The 17934-nt window shown below is 42.7% G+C and overlaps 1 protein-coding gene across 2 annotated transcripts in view; it reads left to right on the plus strand.

Annotated features, from left to right (window-relative positions):
* Nucleotides 1-17934, plus strand: part of NSF (N-ethylmaleimide sensitive factor, vesicle fusing ATPase) — an 82167-nt gene that overhangs the window by 55375 nt on the left and 8858 nt on the right. For both annotated transcript variants that reach the window (XM_064472952.1, XM_064472951.1), the window contains exons 13-19: nucleotides 3296-3391; nucleotides 4027-4183; nucleotides 5330-5463; nucleotides 6674-6740; nucleotides 6935-7014; nucleotides 15560-15694; nucleotides 16522-16635. In XM_064472952.1, the coding sequence (XP_064329022.1) occupies nucleotides 3296-3391; nucleotides 4027-4183; nucleotides 5330-5463; nucleotides 6674-6740; nucleotides 6935-7014; nucleotides 15560-15694; nucleotides 16522-16635 (783 nt within the window). The remainder of the gene's footprint in view (nucleotides 1-3295; nucleotides 3392-4026; nucleotides 4184-5329; nucleotides 5464-6673; nucleotides 6741-6934; nucleotides 7015-15559; nucleotides 15695-16521; nucleotides 16636-17934) is intronic.

Consider the following 17934-nt stretch of genomic DNA (forward strand, 5'->3'; position numbering starts at 1 on the left):
TAGAAGGGGCCTTGTATGTTGTATTTAATTTCAAATAAGAACTCCCTCGATGATCATCTCAGAGTGCAGAGACTTGTAATATTCTCACCTCCCTCCCTTCTAGAGGAACGTTGCCTTGCTTTCCCAGTGTTTGCTGATTGTGGGAGGTCAGTGTACGTTTAACTAGTAAGGAGTTAAGGACCATGAAATGTCAGGTTATATTCATCCAGATGCAAAACACAGTATTTGATGGTGTTGAAATGTGAGATGATTAGTTCATGAAGAAGGAAGCTGAAAGATGCAGCCTCTTTGCTCTAGTGGCCAAGAACTGGTGTGAATTACTGCAGAGAAAAGCCTTTGACATTAATTCCACAGCACTGGTATATATTTAAGTAAAAAGTTTATTCAGCCTTGATTATGAGGGAAGCAAATCATGCTTTCATTTAAGTGAGAGCAATAATTCGGTCGCTTAGATGTTTATATCGCTTGGGAACACTCTTTCTGAAGGAAAAGTGGCTCTTTCTGCTAATTTTTCTTGTATAGCCATAATACTTGAAAAGTTATTGTTTCCTATAGCAAAAACCCACAAACATCAACAGTTCTCCTTTTCTTGTGTTCTGTCTCAAAAACAAGAAAAAATCAGCACCTCTGGAGGTATTTTCATCCCTTCACAAGCAACACATTTTCCTTAAATAATTAATTTTGTTTATAGTTGATGCTTTTTCAATGCTTGAATTTTGGGTGAGTTTGGGGACCATTAGTGTTTTGATATATTCGCTGTTGTGCCAAAATGTCAGAGTGGGAGAAGAGAAAATGGCAATGCATAAATGTAAGAGAGCGGTCCTGTCTTTTAGGTTGGTATGTGATTGACATCTTAATAATATATGTATGTATCTTCCAAATGTGAAGCAGACACGCTTTGTTTTTCTTTTCAAACACTTTGACGTAGTACTTTTGGATAATCTTATTGTTTATTCTGAAGATGTCTTCAGCCAAATGATGCACTAAGGTATTTTAATCTCTTCTACAAGTACTGCAAAATTTAAAATACACCTCATAGGCCTGACCTAGTTTTCAGAAGCACCTATGAGAAGCAAGAGCATAAATTGGGACATCGAGGGGCATTATTCTTCTGAGTCATTTAAACTCTTCTGATAATCTCTCAAAGTATGTGTGTTAAAAATTAAAACGAAAAACTCATTAAAGGCTAGGAAAGAAAGACGATCCCCTGTTTTTAAGTGTACGAACAACTTCAAGAATATATTAATAGTGTTTAAGTACCGTCACTTCTCTCTGCAAAGTAGAAGAGGGATGAACCTGTACTAAAGACCCACTAGTTTGATCTGTTTGGCATCCTGTGTTTCTGCTTGGTGGGTGTTTTTTGTGAGAATGGGCTGTCATTTCAGCCATCCGCTGGTTATGCTTACTTGTTTGGCACAGTGTTATTGGCCAGTCTGAGTTCGAGAGGCTGAATTTGCTTATTTTTAATTACGAGTTTTTCCTTCCCATGCTCAAGGGCATTACTCCTTGTTCTTGTAGATCATCCTAGTCAGAAGAGAATGTCTGAGTGTCAAAGTTATTTGGCTCATCTGTCACGTTGGTCTTAGGCAAAGGTGACTGAGGTTGCTACACCTTCCAAGAAGCTCCCTGAAATCCTAAATTTTTACCTCCTGAGCTGTCAGATCATGCAGGGCCATTATACCCTCAGGTAGAAGCAGGTGGAGTTGTAAGGCTTGGGTAACTTTCAATGAAAATTATGCTTGTTTTGGAATCTGGAGAAATTTGTTGTGATATAGTTGGGGAAATTCAGCAAATAAAAAACGCCTTTTGAGGCCTTGCTTTGGAACAGAATGAAAATCTTTTGCCTCATCTCTGTGCTACTCAAAAATAGGTTTCTGCCTTACCACTTAACAGTTAGATGAATTGCTTTTCACAGATCAACTCCTGCCCCCTCGTGACTAATCCTTTTTCTGGTGTCTCTAACTCCACTCGGGACCCTCAGCAGACTGCACCCATAGGATTAGTGTGTTTGTATGCCATTGAGTGGAAAAGTTGTTTCAAATCCATTTAATTCCTGATTGCTGCCCAAGGCAATCAATATAGTTGCAGATCTACAAATAATCCTAGCAAATAGAGCCGTTCAGTATTGTGGAGAAGCAGTCATACGCAGTAATACATCTACAGCTGTCTTTAAAGTCTACAGACATCTGAATACAGTCCCCAGCTTTAAAGACTACTCTCAAGTTGTTTTCAAGAATTAAAAACCCCTTCCGGCTCCGGAGTGAGCAGCTTTGGGCCACCTCCTAGCGGTACCGCTAGCTGTGACTGAGAAATGATTTACAAGAGAAGACTGCACTAGTGCTGTCTCTGCTCTGTATTTGCTTCCAGTCATTAGCGTTTAAATGTTGCTGGACGGTTTGGGATGGCAGAAGGGAAAAAGGTGATGCTTTTCATTTAGAAAGGCCTGCAGTATGAGCTGGGCTAACTGCAGCCTATTTATTCCAAGTAATACTGATAGTGCTGTCTTGGGAAGATTCATGGCTTTGGTTGAACTTAAGCAAATAAAGACAAAGCAGAAAGAAATCTAATATTTACCAATCCCCCTAAAGACTTCCTTGTACAGAGAGGAAAGTGCATGGTTTGAATAGAAACCCAAAACCTCCTGAAATAGAGGTGTGTGAGTAATTCTTATTTTTGGCTTAGTTGCCGAAGGTGGTGAGGGTAGATTCAGAGCTCAGTTAAACGAGATTTGTCTTTCTGAAAAAAGTCACACAATGAAGGAGGCTTCTTTCCTTTCCCATCCAGCACCTGGAAAGCATAACGAAGAACTTTTTTCCATTTAGAGGCTGTAGAAAGTAGTTTCCTACTCTGAAGGAAACCTACATAACTCCAATAAGTTTTAGAGATTTAAACTTAGGTGAGATCAGTCCCACAGCGGCACCAGTCTGAGCCTCACTGACACTTGGTTTATGTAATCAAGGTAGCGCGGCAGCAGCAAGGCGCAGGGTGTCCATGCTCTTCGTAGCTGGGGTAGCTTCTCTGAAACGTGGGGTCATGGCCGTACTCTTCGCTTCAGCTTTCTGCCCAGTGGAGTGGGACACCTGCTGCTGGATGACTTTGTGGGGCGGGCAGATGGATGGGGCTCTGTGAGGATGATGATTGCTCCAGTGGTATCCAGCGTATGTCCAACAAATGTCCTGTTAAGCATTTTTCTTTTCAACGCAGACCAACTACAGGGTTGGATCTGTGGATGGAAGTTGATACGGGGTCATGTGCGGGACTGCTGTACTTCAGTGTCTTTTATTGCCTTTATTAGGCCAGCAACAAAGTGGAAGTGGATATGGAGAAGGCAGAGAGCTTGCGTGTGACAAGAGGAGACTTCTTTGCATCTTTGGAGAATGATATCAAACCAGTAAGTAGGCACTAGGTAACTCCTATAATAGTCACCCAGTACAGTTAATGACATGAGGCAGCAGCTTTCTTCTGGGATCAGACGTGCAGTGGTGCACCATGGGCTGATGTACTGCGTCCTGGGTTGTAGGAATGAAAGTAGGGAGCCTCTTCCTGCCTGCAGTGCCAAGGCTCTGTTTTATGCCTTTGTTACGTGCAAGAATCAGAAAAGGAATACAACAAATGAAGAGAGCAACTCGGAATTTCTTCTCCTTGCCGTGTGTACATTCTCCCTTTTAGGCTACTTCAGTGAATGGATGACAGCTTTAATATGGACTGTAGTAGGAAGTTTAAGCCTCATTTTTGAGAATTGTCTTTAAATGGCGTGGGTTCAGAAGTCGTTGGCAACTTGCACTGATTAGAATTTGTTTTGAGTGTATATGAAAAGATGTTTCTAAATATGTGTGGTCTCCAACAGTGTTCAGTCCTCTGAACTGGAGTGTTGTGTGTCAGCAATGGGTCTTCCAGTACTGACTCGCTCACTAAAGCATCTTCCAGAGCCTTGGTCCTGCTCATTTTGGTGATGTTTAATTGTTCCATGTTTTTCTGATATGATGCAAAATTTCTTGGTAAAATAAATGTTCCTTCTCAATACAGGCATTTGGAACCAACCAGGAAGACTATGCGAGCTACATCATGAATGGTATCATTAAGTGGGGTGACCCAGTAACAAGGGTATTGGATGATGGGGAGCTGCTTGTTCAACAGACTAAGAACAGTGACCGCACTCCTTTGGTTAGCGTTCTTCTAGAAGGTAAATTTAAGAAAATGTATGTACAAAAAATCCCAAGCGACTTCCGTAAACTGTTCCTGTCAGTTGCCCCAGTGGTCATCTGTTGTGTCGTGCAACTGTACGTAAAAGAAACACATGGGAGGAAACATAGAATTGGTCTCTTTCCGTTTGCTTGGGTGAAATTGCTTTAGATATTAACTGCCTCCTCAGCGTGAGAGAAATCATGTTCTTAGAACAACGAAGTGAGTGTACCCAGTTAATAACCTAGATGGGGATGTTCTAGAGTGCGGACATCTCTAGCTGAGTTAGTTGTCTAAATTATCTTTGAAGTAATTTGAGAGCTCATCAGTGTAATTAGCTGAGCTCAAACAACAGTTCATCTGGCCACATTAGGTGTCTGCTGTTAGACAAGAGGTAGATTGCCTTCTACCTAGACTGTTATTGACTATGAAGAGTCTAGGAAACTAGTTCCAATATCTAGGTTACAGATTTTTGGAGTAGAATTTGTTATTTAGCGCTTCCCTCTTTCTTTTCCTGAAGTCAAACCATGTGGATTACCACTTTGCTTAGCGGTCCGTAGCTTTAAAATAAACCTAGAATAGATCCCCTGAATAATTCTGTGGCCAACACACTGCTTGTGTGCAATACCTTCTCGCACTCCAGATCGATTTGTATTGGGTGTATAGATGAAGATGTGTCTTTGGTCTCTGTCTGAATTATTCTGGTGTGAATTCAGGCAAATAACAAATTGTCTTTGTCAATATTTACCTGGCATTCATGCTGCTGACTTGTTTGCCACCTGCAGTACCTGCAGAAGTCATATTTGGAAGGGGCATAAACACAGTTCAAGAAGCTTCTCCAAAATACAAACGCATGCTAACTTTGGTGCGGAGGATAGTCCTACAAAATGTGTAACGTCCTCTTTTGTGTTGGTTTCATGGCACATCAGTCTACACGTGCTCAAGTAGTTGCTTTAATTTCCTTCATCTGGAGGACTGGGTTGCACTAGGAGTTAGTGTGTTCCTTCTGCAGGTAGAAGGAAAGGCCATTTCAAGATGCAGATACCTCTGAATGAGGCTATAAACCTGCTTCAGATCTCATCCGCGCTGAGCCTCCCCAGGGCTGTTTTCTCCCTTGTTTTTTCATGATGTTTGTTGTTTGTTTCAGGTCCCCCCCACAGCGGGAAGACTGCTTTAGCAGCAAAAATAGCAGAAGAATCCAACTTCCCCTTTATCAAGATCTGTTCTCCTGATAAGATGATCGGATTTTCTGAAACGGCCAAGTGCCAAGCTATGAAGAAGGTGCTTATGCGTCTCTTGCTTGATTACAATCCAATTCTACCTTCTCTAGTGGGTGGAGAAGTTAATTACCCTCATGACTGTGTTTTCTGCTCTCTGTAGGTCCTAAATTCCTGTGCGTATATTTATAAATAAAGTTAAATGAATGTTTTTATGGTACTGACACTAAGTGACGCAGGGAAAACTTAAAGCCTCGGTCCCAATTGGGTCTGACATGTAATCATGACTAACAGTGGAACAAAACACCTGCTCTGTGTTGAGCAAGTCTGGAGCTCTGTCTGCAGAGGTGAAGGCAGGAAGGGCTCAGGGTTGTGCACTTGGAAAGAATAGGTCCTGCCTGAATGAGACTAGGAACAGTTTTGAGGAGGTAATGTTTAGTTAAACAAGAGTTTTAACAACTTATGGAGCAGGGGGAATGCAAACAAGTTGAACATATTAAATAACTTCAAGTAGTCAGGTGGAGAGAAGGAGATTTCGTTTACTGAAGCAAGCCAGCACTTATTCTTCTAGCTGAGTGATACTGAATGAAGCACTTAAGGGAAGTGTTGCTCTAACATCAGTCTGTTGCAGGATCGCAGTTTCTAAGAGGAGCAATATGCTCGTAGCTGGCAGCCTAGTCTGTAACTTAGATTCAAGAGGGAGCCTTTTGGACTTCACTTGAACCAGCATATGCTGGAGGTAGGCCTGCCACTGACATCCTTAGCGCTACCTCTTGTTTAAATCCAAAGGTTTGCAGGCACTGGTTTGCTGCTCCATAAAGGGTGGTGTGGAGGCTCGATCCATACCTGAGTAGGTCTGTTCTCCCTGCAGTAAGCTGTTACGAAAAGTAACCAATCCAGGCTGGGTAGGAAAGTTTCATAACTGCATTAGGAGTGTGGGGGATCTGTGTGTGTATCGTGACGTTATCAGTATTGCCCCAGCCCCAGAAAACCAGAGGAATGGTGCTCTATTTTGTCCATTGCTTACAAATAAATGCAGGGAGCTGGCTTTTATGTGTTTGGGGCAAATGATCAAAACCAAGCTCTGAATTCTTTGAGATGTGAGTGTTTCATTAAATGCAGGTAGAGTTTACTCTCTTGGTACTTACCTTTTTCATTCTCTTCATTCCTCTAAATACTGCTGTGTTTAGCTAAAAACATATTAACAGGCCCTATCATGACTATTGTAGTTTTGCTGCTGAGGTTTAACAGTGAGTCATTTTGCTGTTTTTCAGATCTTTGATGATGCGTACAAGTCTCAACTCAGCTGTGTGGTTGTGGATGACATTGAGAGACTTTTAGGTGAGCTGGGACAGGGAGAAAGCGCTGTGTTGTCTGCTCTGCAGAAATATTGAAATGTTCGCACTACTGAGATATTGCAAACTGGAGATGATCTGGAACCATTTACTTTGGGAGCCTTAAACTGTTTTTGATGCAGTGAAGTGGCTTAAATGTGCATCTACTTATTGGGCATGAAAATGCATTTTTCATTTCAGATTATGTCCCGATTGGACCACGGTTCTCTAATCTGGTGTTGCAAGCCCTTCTTGTACTGCTAAAGAAGGCCCCCCCTCAGGTAAGAGAGTAATTGAGGGACAAGATGCCCTATTCCTATAATAATTTTGACGGTGGAGGGCTTTGTGTCCTGCTGATAGCTGCAGTGCTGCAGTGGTATTAGTACTATTGTCTCCCATTCAGCCAAGTTAATCCTAGCCTGCTGCTGTTCATTCAGTTAGACATTTCTAGGATAACCACAAAGGATTCAGCTTTAATTATCTAATTACTTAAGGCTGAATCCTCTGCAGTTAGCCCTAGAAATATTGGCTAAGGAAACAAGTTTAACCTTCAACATGTAAAACTTAAACATGCAAGCTGTCTGCTTTCTGATTAACCGAGGAACTGTTTAGTCCAAATCAATCCCTGGCTCAACCACGTGCTCCTGCCTTACTTAGGAATCAATTTCTAAGTAATGTATGATTGAGGATGTCAGGGTTTTAATTTGTTCTTCACTTGACATTATCAGGTGTTAATTACAATGGGTGAAGAAAGCTTAAGGTCTTACATCTCATGCTGGTCCTGTCTGTTTGCACTTCCTGGCTTGATGAGATTTAAGAACCTCACAAGTGATAACGTTTCTGAAGCTTGTACTCAATGAGACAGACAGGGACTCTTCTTCCATTTGCCATTTTTCATGTCTTTCACTAGAATTCTATGTGTGTGAAGGTATCTACATGAATAAATAACATAGAGGAAAACCTTGAAAGCTGGTGTCAGGAAAAAGCAGAGAAGCACAGCCTGGGTGAACTCCATTTTTTTGTCATTTTTAATATCCTGGAAACAGTAACATATGCGTGAGTATTGTTTTCATTAGAGAGTTTGGTGAAAAGGCCTTTCAAATATAGAACTTTGAACTAAATTGTAATGGCACAGGCCCTGAGGTTCCCCTTGTGACTGTCAGCCTGGGAGAACAAAGAATTTTTCCCAGTGAGCTTTCAATGCCTTGTGAAGCCTCTAACGTACAACTTGGATTCTGTTATCACATACGTTGGAACAGAAAGGCTGCCTGTGTGCAACAACCATTTCCGATCGTCATAATCTCATGCACTCATTGACCTGCTGCTGGGTATTTCCACGGTACAAGGAAATGATTGTTCCCATAAATCAATAGGGGAAAACAGAACCTGATTTGGTTCAGGTGTCGAAGGAACTTAAAATATTAAATTGTCCATTTTATCATTGCATCCTCTGAATGTATTTTGCTGCTTAGATGCACTTTTGTTGGCACCCAAGTCTCTCTGAAAGCAGGATGCAGAGCTTGAAGCTCTCAGATATTTGCCAAGTTTATGCATGTTGCTAGAGATTTGTACTTTGCAATGTTTGAAATGCCCTTGAGGCTGGAAGACTTTGGGTTGACAGCCAATATTACGGTGACTTAAGCCATAAATTGTTGGAGGGTAGAGAGAGTTTTCTGAGGAAATGTCACTGTTTGATTGATGATGTGAGGGTGTTTTTTTCTTTCTTTTCTTAGTGTCCACTATTGGCTACTGGGGAAATGAGGACAGCTTTAGGGTAGATGGACCCTTTGGGCTGACCTAGTTTGGTGGTTCTGATAATAAGGTTTTTCTTAGCTTGTTTGTTTCTTGTGAGCTCCCTGTGATAGTCATGGCATGTGGGGATTTTTTTCATTAAAAAAAAAAACAACCCACAACAGTGTGTAAGAGGTAGAGTCACACAGGAAAAGGCCTTTTCTGCTGTGAATGTTTACTGTGAAAAGGATTGAATTTGGGCATGGAGACTCTTGGGGTTTTCAAGCTCAAGTGAGAAACCCACGAGGGAGGCAATATTGCTGGTTAATCAACACGCTTCCAAGTTCCCTCTGAGATGACTAGTCCCATGGGGAGCAATTTATTTGGAAGCAATGGCTGGTTTCAGGGGTTTTGTTGTAATTTGAGATGCAGATACAGGCTTTAAATGTGCATGAGTGGCATCGGTGGTACTAACCTGCTCCAACACGAATTTCTGTGGGATTGGGATCATGGTTTAGGTTCATCCCCTGTAAAAATGGAGTGTCCTGGGACAAGCCAGGCATATCCCTGTGCTGAGAGAAATGGTTGGCAAGATGCTGGAGAGACAATACTTGTTCTCCGTTGCTATCAGGCTCTTCACCATTTCACTTGTTAGAGGGGCCTGGAATATAGAGTTGATTTTCAAATCTTAGAAACAGGATCAGCAAAGCAGTTGGAACCGCAAGGAAGGAGGGAGTGGGAAGCAGAGGGCGTGTTTCAGCAGCACAGCTCTGCGGCTCCCATCTTTGTGGCCCAGATTCTGTATTCACACGGTGTTGTCACATCACTTGCAGAGAGTACGCTTAATGTGCAAGCAGCTTCCTACAATTACTGTGGGCTGCATGTGTAAGAGGAGCATTTCTGGGATGAAATCTTATTAATTATGCATTGAGGTATGTGTCTCTGAATTGGTTTATGAAAGCTGCCTCCCAGACTCCCCTCTTCCTGCTGAGGCTGTATTATTTTAATGTGGTGTGGGAAGGGCAAATACTTGAAGCTTCTGGTTTTCTGGGTTTTCTGGCTTGTTTGTACTTTGCAGAAGTTTTGAGAGTAAACACGTTAGCCTTTAAAGAAACTAGAAACATCTCTGAGTTTGCTTTAAATTCCCAGTCACAGCTCACGCTTGCTGGTTCCACTCAGCAATGCTTAAATAGTGGTATCTATTACTACTAGTTCAAGAAGACTGAAAAACACTGCATTTTGTTTAGCATCTTTTTTTAAAACCAACTAAAAAGCTTTTCTAAAATGGATTGAAGCGAAGAAAAATAAACCATGTTCTCTTGGGTCTTTATTTCAATCAAGTTTCCCTGTGTTGTGCAGGAGAAGAGAGTGGGGGGGGGATAGAAAGACTGAAAAGGACTGTCGCAGCAGGGAGCCAAGCGGGAGAAAAGGACTTCTCTGAGAACTAAGCAGCAGCAGCTCCGAAAGCCGAAGCTGCTTCATCTACATGCAGAGTCACACAAGGCATGGAGACACTCACCAGCCCCACAGAGGTTTCACATGTGCTTCCCTGCTGGTTCCTGTGAAAAGCTAACAATTGGCTCAAAGGGTGAAAGACCATTGCAGCATCCCCACGCTAAGCTGGACGTACAATTTGTGCAGTGTTATGAAATGTCTGGCTTAGCGAGATGCTCTCGACCACTCTTGTGGATGCCCTTCCACTGCTCCCAGAGGCCCCCAGCCCCTTTCCTCTCCAGAACACTGGAGGCTTTTGCCAATTTATGAAAGTTGACAGGGGAAAGAGGGGAATAATCTCCTTGTTTGATATAATCCCAGATGCATTCCTGATTCCATGTCACTTGGTGTGAATTGGAAGCAACTCCAATCAACAGTGACGTTACCTTTATACTTGTAAGCCTGGGGAATTGTGTTTTCTCCCATTACGTGTGAAGAATTGTTGATACCCCAAAACACACCCATAAAAATATCCAAGGGTCCGAAGTTGAGTTGGGTGGGTGACCGAGAGAGGCACCTCAGTAGCCACCAATACTTGGTTTTGGCATAGCTCGACTCCCCTTGCCTAGGGCTGGTTGGAGTTGCTGAAATTCTGTAATTTGAGACTCCACTGATGTGTTGAGACTCTGTTTGCTTGTAGCAGAGTCTATTTAATTCTTTTATGTTCTAGTTTGTCTCCGGTAGTCAATGCAGTAATGTGGTGCCCATTAGGAAGTGAATACTGTGCTAGAAGAATCAGTCTCATAATGCTTGAAAATGTCGTCGTTAAAACTACTTCCTCTTGATCTCTGAGTCCCAGAGTTCTCTCCATGATTGCATCCTTTATTCAGATAAAATTGCTGTAGTAGAGAGGTGAAATCTGGGCTTATGCCGCTTCTAGAAGGCATCGGGGCAAGACATGCACCTCTCTACCGGGTAGCCTAGATGGATCTTGTGCTCTGAATTGGGGTACTTTAATTGCCTAAAAATGGGCAGGATGAATCCAGACTTTAGTGACGTGCCTGTATCTAATCTCAGCTGATGGAAGAACTAGGCCTAGGACTGCCCTGGTTGTTAGTCTGACCAAGTGATCTTAAGCTGTTGAAAAGCCAAATTCCTCCTCACTTGGTAGTTACTCTCTTCTTATGCCTGATTTTCGGAAGTTCAGCTTGAATCCTGATCTTGCATGGGCTGAACACATGGCACGTTGCCTTTGCAATGGCTGCTGTAGAAATTCAGGATCAAAAATGTGGGTATTTCTGAAAGGTGGGGACACTTCAGCAGCACATCTCACAACAGCAGCAGTAAATCCCGTGGTATCCTGCGGTGAGTTGTCACTGCAGAGTAGTTGGGTGAGGGCAGCTTTTTCAATGTGGCTTGATGGCTTTTCATGCTTTTGTGGTAATGCCTGGGGCAAAACATTTCGGACTTGTAGGTTTTCCATTTGTTTGCTGAGCAAGTTGCCTGGAACTTTGAAAAGTACAAGGGACTCCTGACACGTAATTTTCTCTTAGTAATTGATACAGCAGAGATTATGCTTGTTTTACGGTACCTGGTTGGAAAAGTTTAAAGGTAGCAAGTTGAAGCGCATAGATTCTTTTGAAGAAAGCAGGGAAAAAATCAGTGGGTTTTGGGTGGAGCTGTTAAAAAAAAAATTTAAGCACTGGTTTGCAGAGTAACCATCTGTTCTGAGGAGTTTTCAACCATTCGGTCGTCAGTGGTTCAGGGCCCTGAGCATGGATCCTAACAGAGAGATCCAAACACTGCTGATGGATCTGACCTCTGTTAACTTGTCCTGTTGCTTTTGAACCATGTCAAGATTTTGCTGTTCTTAGTGTCGTGCTTGCTTGAGTTCAACTCAACTGTATGGTGAAAGCAAACATCCTTTTTGTTCGGTTTAAAACTGATGTTTGATAATTTTGTGTAGTGCTCCCTAGCTTTTTAGTTTGAGAAACAGCGGTTTTCCCCCTCATCTCCTCTACACCATCAATGACTTCATAGACCTCTCTGTTTATCCCCCGTCAATTTACCAAGAGTCTATTGAGGGAAGTTATTCCATATTTCTGACCATCCCCGTTGCTATCCTCCGCCATCTCAGTGATGTATTTGAAATTATATTTGAAATGGTTAGGATTGCATAGTGTCTTAAGGAGCGCCCTGGATTCATATGGTAGAATGATGACTTTTGTTTTACGCTTTTCCCATTCTAAAAACGTCTGAGTATTTGCATTTTGAGTAAGGGTTAGCACTGAGCTGGTGTTTTCACAGAACTTGCCACAATGACCAACTCCAGTGGCTTTGCTAAATGGTAATAAGTCATTTAGAGTCATTCTTGTGTGTAGTAACTGTCCGCTGGCCTGATTTACAGCAAGTTTGGGATTCATCTGACTAAATGTGGCTGTCAGCAGTTTGGTTTTCTACAGCTGAACTAGTTGTTTAGAAAATAGTTTGCTGTATGAGTGCAGAGCGTAGGCAGCTTTTCTGGGAGGAGGGTACATGTCATCTGGGCTCCATCAAGTAAGAAGGAAGTGCAGAGAATGAGATCATACGTGGACACGTGAAGTTACAGGAGGTAAAACTCACCTCACTAACTACATTTCTGTGCTGCTTACATCCTTTCCTGGTGAGACCTTTTAGTCTCTGATGAAACCCCAAACTAGACTCCATTTTTATTATAATCAAGCATGGATTTCATCAGTGTAGAAGTAGTTCGGGCAGCATCCTTCAGGGAAGGTTCTGGCAAGTTGTTACTTCCTTGATTGATGCCTTATCTGCTGTGCCAGGCACTGTGCACGTGCTGTTAGCTATAATTTGGGGACAGATACTGCCTTGCTGGCTGCAGTTGGGTGGTTTCCCCCCATAAAATGCTCATAGTTCATGGGAAAGTGTTATTAACACAATCCCTTACCCAAGGTATTCTGGATTTTGAGAGTTACATACAGTAATAAAAATCTTTTTAAAAGAATTGCTATAGCTTGTGAAGCAGATTGGTCTTGGTGGTATAGCACAGCACGGATTTGCGGTTGCAGGAGGGGGTTGGTGCATGTGCTGGAGGTCTGGGTTCTGTTCAAGACTCTGTCTTTGGCTTCCATTGTATCCTAGTACCTTACCTGCAAAACGAGAAAACTGAAGGTGCCTAATAGCATGCATATGACTTGTTATGATTTTTTGGATAAAGTAGTAGAAATTCTCCTCATAGGACTTATGCTTTTTACTGAGTTATAGCATATATGATATCAGATATATCAGCGTTATTTATGAATTGAACACAAACTCACTGTGTGTTGAGGAAATACAGAGCATCCATGAAAGCAGAGTGAATGAGAATCGAGATGAAATTTTCTCCGTCAAATCTGCTGATAATCCCTGTCTGTGTTCTGCAGGCTTTAAGCATTCATCGGTTCTGCTGTCACGTGTGCTGTTGTCCCAGGTATATCTGAGCAAGTTGAAGGCACCTTTTAACCTTGTCCTTGGGTGGTAACTTCAGAGCAAATATCAGAGGTGTTTGTACCACACTTGTGTGGGTCACGAGCAGGTGACGGTGCCAGTGTCCTTGGGGGACTCATTTCGCACAGCTTCCAAGCCTGTGTTGAAAGTCTGCTTTACCAACCCGTTCCAAAGATGAAGACCGCTGAAATTTTGTCTTCCTGTAGGCAAAAAGCTTTACTGTTGCTGAGCGTCATCTCTTTTTCTTGGTCTGTTAAGTTCTTCAGCTGAAAATGAGCACCTGATGGGGCTTTCTGAGTTCCTGGCAGGAGTGACGATCAAATGCCATTCACTTACTCTCCACTGAGTGCCTTGTTTTTTCATCTTTGCATGCAAGATCTTACCGAATTGCTCAAATTTGGCTCAAACTTGTAAAATGATAAAATATTTTCCTTGCCTTGCTACACAATGACCATCAAAAAGGAAGGAAATAATGTGCAGTTGTAAAGCCGTGGACATACAGAACAGAGCGGAAGCAGCAGCCTGCAGAACAGCTGGATTTATGCGTTCTGTGGACATTGAATGCCCTTCTCAAGGCTACCTACAGACATTTTTAGACATGCAGACCTTTTCCTGTTTGCTGTGTGCCACCAGCAGGCAGTTTTGTCTAGAAATAAAGCATTCCCTACTCCCACCGCAGTTTTAAACCTGGCATTTCTGTTGTCAGTTCAGGAATTGGCTGCTTTTCCCCGTTAAATTGCCCAGTAGGTTTCTGAGGATTTCCCCCTCGGAAGAGGTGGCTGAGCTGGTGAGCGCGGTGCCTCCTGAGATGCAGACAGTGATTAATACACAGAAGGGTTAGCACAGTGTTTCCCTGACAAAGCCTTTGTGTGAAGCTCGTGACCTGGGCATGCTCTGGTTTCAACCTGCCAGGCATTACTTCCTTGTGCTGTCTCGGGCTAAAAACAAACTTGAAGTGAGCACTTGAGTTCGTTACGAGTTCTGGTGCTTTCTCATTGTCCGTCCCCCAAAGCGGGAGCGTAATCTGTTCAAGCACAAAAAGCCTGTGAATGCAATGGCACGCAGGGAAAAATAAATGAATGCTGCGAAGATGCATCATCTTCATCAAAGATGTATTTAGTTTAAATAGGTTTTCCTCCTTTGTCAAAGGAATGCAAAACACTTACGAAATTAATTCTGGCCGCTCTGTGGGGATAGTTTTTAGGTTTGTGCTTGTTTTGGTGTTTTTTATAATGATGCACAGAGTTTTGTGTCATGAAGTTGAAATATAGAACTTTAGTCTTTGTCTCTGAGCATCAGCTAACCCTCTGTAGAGCACATGGGGGGGATACTTGGCTGGCCGGGCCTCTCCCCAGCCCATGGGCTCCTTCTGTACTGAACTGGAAAAGGGACTGGTCACAGCTGATAATCCCAACAGCTCCTTCTGTCAGCCAGCATTTATCAGTGTCTGAACGCTGCATGGTAACATTCAAATAGCATTGAAATGGTGTTTGCAAGATGAACTCACAAAAGTTGATTTTTATTGGCAGTTGATGTTTTGCATTCATTGCTCTTTTATTTATAAACACTTATTGCTCAGGCCAGCTTGGAATTGATGTGTGCGCTCTCGGTCTGAACTCAGAGGCTACCGGACGCGGTACTGTCCTTCTGTACAACCACACTGGCAATGGGAATCTTACGAACTTACGGCAACCTCCGCTCTTAAAGCGTGAGCTGTAAAACCATTGGAACTGTCTGTACAGTGACAGAGAATTCACTGTACCCACAGGATTTCTAAAGACAGGCTGTTCCCCTGAGAAGTCATCTGTAATTCAGCTTTTGGGAGCGAGGGTTTGCTCATGCTTTTAAATTTAATGAGGATTCAGCTATTTATAACTATGAATTTAGAAGGAAAAGTAAGGCAGGAAAGCTGTGAGTATGGGTGGATCTTCTGTGGGCCATAATTTTTGGACCCTGTTGGTGGCATTACTCTGACTTCTGGAACGTGATCCCAGTCTTGTATGGTTGCTATTGACTACCTCAATTACTGACAGTTTTAATCCTAGTAATTTTATTTTAAGTGGTATTTTTACATGGCCATTTTCCATTTTTTCATTTGTAGCTAGCTGAAACTTGCCAAGGCTGGTTCCTCTCTTGTTTTGTCCTTTCTTGACACTTATTCCATTGTGTGGACAGGGTCGCAAGCTTCTAATCATTGGAACCACCAGCCGCAAAGATGTCCTGCAGGAAATGGAAATGCTGAATGCTTTCAGCACTACGATTCATGTGCCCAACATTGCAACAGGGGAGCAGCTGATGGAGGCTTTGGAGGTGAGAAAAAGTTCGAGGATGACAAACAAGCTCAAAATGTGCTGGAAGTGAGTGATTTTGCAGTAGCTCGGCATTTGGGAACACTGTCCCACTTAACATTATGTCATAACGTAACAGTGCTAAGGCTTCTCTGGGTTACTTTTTTGTACAATAAATTAAGGCAAAATGAGAGAATGGTAGGTCTAGTGAAAAAGTTTGTAGAGTGGATTGAAAGATTCTGAGGGCTTGGAAGTGGGTAATGAGTATAATTGGGACACTTAAACTGAACGTGCCCGGAGGGTGCCAAGCTCTCATGAATTGGAACAACGTCAAATGGGGGTGTTTGGTGCTGAAGAGATTATAGGTTCTTTATAAATTTGTGCCCTTAATGGCTTCTTATTCTGTGCCACAGTGGAAACTCCAGTGAATACTGAAGGCTGTTTAAAATAAACCTAACAGGCAGGTCTTTTGTGCAAACTTGCAAAATTGTCACTACGATAATATCACCAAAGCCTGAAAGACACAGATGCTCTTGCAGCAGTTTTGAAAACTTACTGTGGCTTGAGCCGTGCTCCTTCTAGACTCTCATGTGGAGAAAACCTAGAATGCATCATAAAAGAGAATCACAAACTGTTCAATTAGAGATGTTATGAAAAGAACCATTACGGAATAAAAGAATCCAAGTGTTTTGCCTTGTCAAGGTATATTGCAACAAATTTTCCTCTCAGCTAGAAAACGCTTTCTAACTTCTCATTGCCTTTTTCCTGAGTTAGGCAGCATTATTCCTGTTGACAGTCTCCTGTTGTTGATATTTTTTCTTTTTTTTTTTTCCTCTCCCCCCCCACCAGCTCCTGGGTAGCTTCAAAGACAAGGAACGCAGCACTATTGCACAGAATGTCAAAGGGAAGACTGTCTGGATTGGTATTAAGAAGCTGCTGATGCTGATAGAAATGTCATTACAAGTAAGAATGTTTCTGGGCCAGGAAGGACTGGGGTGAATAGAGCAGTCTTAGAGGTTCCCGCTTCTCTGCAGACTCCTACTTTAGCTGCGTGGTAGGAGTCTTCGAATCAGTTTAATTGAGAAAGAGCTACGGTGAGAAGAAATTTTCTGAACAAAGAAATCACCAGGTCTTGGTCTGAAGAGAGATCTTTAAAAACCACAGTGCCTATAGGCTGTTTAGAGCTGCACTTCAGAGAAGAGCATCTGGCAACTGGAGGGATTGCATTAACGTACCTTTCATGAAATTTCTTCCCTACACCCAGCATGTTAAGATTGCAGATAGCAATCACGTAGGATTTTTTTTTTTTTTTAAAAGAAGAAGGTGCCTGTGCAGGTGTATGTGCTCTTTCCCCGAAGAAGATAAATCTGTCAGGCTGTTCAGCTGCTCTTCTCTTTATTTTCCACTTTCAGCACTTTAAAGAAAATAATTGCAGAGGGTAGAAATATGTAGCTCTTAACCCTCCCCCGCACCCATCATCTATGCCTGCAAGCCAGCCGTCAAGCTTGTGCTCGACAGTATGTGCATGCTAAAAATGAGAGGGTGTAGCATGCAGCCCTAATCCTCCGCGGCTGACATTTCAGCGCCCTTCGGAGTCCTCCCCCTCCCCGCACACACTCTCTTTTCACATCAAATGGATTTAGTGCAGCTGAGTGAACTGTCCTTAGATCTTCCTAGGAGAGGCTGAGCATAAGCTAAGAGGCATGTAGTTTAGCAGCATATAAGTCATGTATCCCTCTGTTCACTATTCACAATTCTGTTAAAACTTGCACAGCACTAAGGATATGCTCTGACTGGATGTCACCTCAGGGAATAAAGTCATTTATCTAGATTACTTTTTCCTCTTCTTCCTTGGCTTTTAATTCCCTACCTACAGGCAAGTCAGTAAGTCATTGCTCACATGTATTAAATATATTTAAGGGGTGCAGGCCTTCAGGGACTGCCTGGCTCTGTTGCAGTCCATTTCACTTAGCCTTGACAATGGATCCCTTCTTCTGACACAGGACGTTTTCTTTCGCTGCTTTGACCTTAAGTGTTGGTTCTTTTCAAAACTGAAGGTGAAGGTCAGGTAAATTGTGGGCAGTTCTGAGTCTGGAGCGTGGCGGGGAATGCTCACCCCGGCCTTGTTCACAGCATTGCCCCATGCCTGCACACCTACGATGCTGTAGACGGAGTCTTCACGCTGCCCTAGACCACCATTTTTAACCAGACCACCATTTTCTAGATGAGTCCATGACCAGTCAGGCTGGGAGGAAACAGGCA

The sequence above is a fragment of the Phalacrocorax carbo genome, chromosome 25 (genome assembly GCF_963921805.1).
Source record: "Phalacrocorax carbo chromosome 25, bPhaCar2.1, whole genome shotgun sequence".
NCBI lineage: Eukaryota > Metazoa > Chordata > Aves > Suliformes > Phalacrocoracidae > Phalacrocorax > Phalacrocorax carbo.